Source organism: Echinops telfairi, unplaced genomic scaffold (assembly GCF_000313985.2).
Source record: "Echinops telfairi isolate 266 unplaced genomic scaffold, ASM31398v2 ScPeMD7_9;HRSCAF=40, whole genome shotgun sequence".
Classification (NCBI taxonomy): Eukaryota; Metazoa; Chordata; class Mammalia; order Afrosoricida; family Tenrecidae; genus Echinops; species Echinops telfairi.
In genome coordinates this window covers 77,036,125-77,038,184 of record NW_022103906.1, presented here as the reverse complement: position 1 = coordinate 77,038,184, position 2,060 = coordinate 77,036,125, and the positions used below count along the sequence as shown (strand labels likewise).

Genomic DNA, 2,060 nt, shown 5'->3' with positions numbered 1-2,060 from the left:
CCCACGATCAGGTCCAAAACCAGTTCCTTCCAGAAAGGCTTCTGTGAGGGACCCGGTGGTGTTTCTCTGCCAGAGGACAGGCTGCTCTCAGGCTGGTGGCTGCCTCCTGTTGGCCAAAGCCAGCACCATCAGGCCAGTGGGACCCCATAGCTCCTTCCCCCTGCTGGCGAGACCACTCATCCTTCAAACCCACCCTTAGGCTGATGGCCACCAACTTGGACCCTGGTGCCTCCATCCTCTGGTGGGAGTGCCCGCCAGCCCATGGCCCATTCCAGCCTTCCCATCATGCCTGTGGCCACTCTACGCCATGACAACCCGTGATTGTCTTCAAGGGCACGGGGGAGTTAGTGCCAGTGCTGGGGCTGAACTAGGGGGCTCCGAGGGGGCCAAGCACCGCAGATAGAGGCAGACCGCCGAGGGCCCGGGGCCCGGCCTTCACTGAGCCCAGCATCCAGTGTCCAGCCTCTGCTTTCCCTGGGTTTCCTGCCTGCAGTGCCCACAGCACCGGATGTTGGGCACTTCCAAGCGCAGCGACTAACCGCGTGCTGTCCCCATGCTGCTGTCCTGATGGGAAAAGTTCGAGAAGTCCCCGGCCATGGGAGCCTCCCCACACCCCACCCCCGTGGGGGTTTCCGAGTGTGGTCCCGATCAGGCATTAGCAGCGACAAATAGGCGCAGTTAGGGCCCCCCTCGGACTCTCAGACTTGCTGACGCATGGGCACTGAAGCTGGGCCAGCTCTGTGCAGGTCATGCCGGTCAGTGCCACGCTGCTTGCGTTTGGGTGTCACGGCTCTGGAATCGGCTCTAGGGACACCCATGTGCCTCTGGGCCTGGTGTACCCGGGCTCGAGTGGCTGCTGGGAGCTGCCTCCGAGTTCCTCTTACACGGCCCACCACTAAACGCCTGGAGTCTACCATCTTCACCCTGGTGCCACACGCTCATCTAAGCCACTGCCACCCATGCCAGACACCTGCGGTAGCCTCCTGACTCCGCCCTGGCCCGGGCGAGCAGCCTCTGTGCCAGCCAGCCTGCGCCCCAGAGCGCGGCTCTCCTCGCACACCTCGGCGCCAGCACCTTCTGGCTCCGCAGCTAAGCCCTGCTCACATGGTCCGTGGGTTGGGGTTTCGCGACTTTTCTCCGCCCCTCGTCGGACGTGCGTAGGCGCGCAGTCAGGGCATGAATCAATGTGTGCATGGATGACACAGGGACTCACTTCCCCTCCGCGGAGACCTGGCCTCGAGCAGCCAGCTCAGCAAAGGGACACAAGAGGGAAGGCCTCTGGACCCAGGCTCCATGGGGGGCCGTGGATTGGATGGCACCACCCCTCCTGGTCCATCTCTGCTGCGTCCTTGCATCTCTTGATTGGTCTTTTACCGGCTCCCACAGATCCCTACGCCATTGTCCCGTCCTAGATCCCTACGCCATTGTCCCGTCCTAGATCCCTACTCCATTGTCTTGTTCCAGATCCCTACGCCATTGTCTCGTTCCTGCACCAGAGTCAGAAGACGGTGGTGGTGAAGAACACCCTGAACCCCACCTGGGACCAGACACTCATCTTCTATGAGGTGGAGATCTTTGGGGAGCCCGCCAGCATTGCTGAGCAGCCCCCCAACATCGTGGTGGAGCTATACGACCACGACACCTACGTGAGTCGGCTCATCCCCCATACCCCTGTCTGCCTCCTCGCTGCCCTCCTCTTCCGGGGCCCAGGGAGAGGCCAAGAGAAATGGGCCCTTGTGGCCTCCTGGTCCCCATCCAGATGGGCATCCCCAGCCTGGGGCTGATGGCTGCGTCTGCCTCCCCACCCCTGCAACAGGGTACTGAAACACTCCTTTGGCCTAATTACAAATGGATTGCTAGCCTGTGCGCTGTGCCCCTGGCAGACATCGCTAATCAAGCGTGGCCCAGAGAAGGGACAGATGTAGAGAGAAGCCTTGACTGGCTGCCAGGAGGCCTGGGTCTCCCTCTGCCTCTTGCTGGTCTGATCCTGGGCCAGTCTCTCTCCCCAGCAGAGTGGTGCTTGCCTGACTGGGCTGAGAGACCCGTGGCCTGAGGTGAGC

At 62.2% G+C, this 2,060-nt stretch overlaps 1 protein-coding gene across 1 annotated transcript in view; it reads left to right on the top strand.

The window, feature by feature from the left end:
* The window catches only part of DYSF (dysferlin), a 223,011-nt gene that overhangs the window by 129,935 nt on the left and 91,016 nt on the right, over positions 1 to 2,060 (top strand). Inside the window, exon 34 of the mRNA XM_013004756.2 lies at positions 1,465 to 1,646. Within this exon, the coding sequence (XP_012860210.1) occupies positions 1,465 to 1,646 (182 nt within the window). The remainder of the gene's footprint in view (positions 1 to 1,464; positions 1,647 to 2,060) is intronic.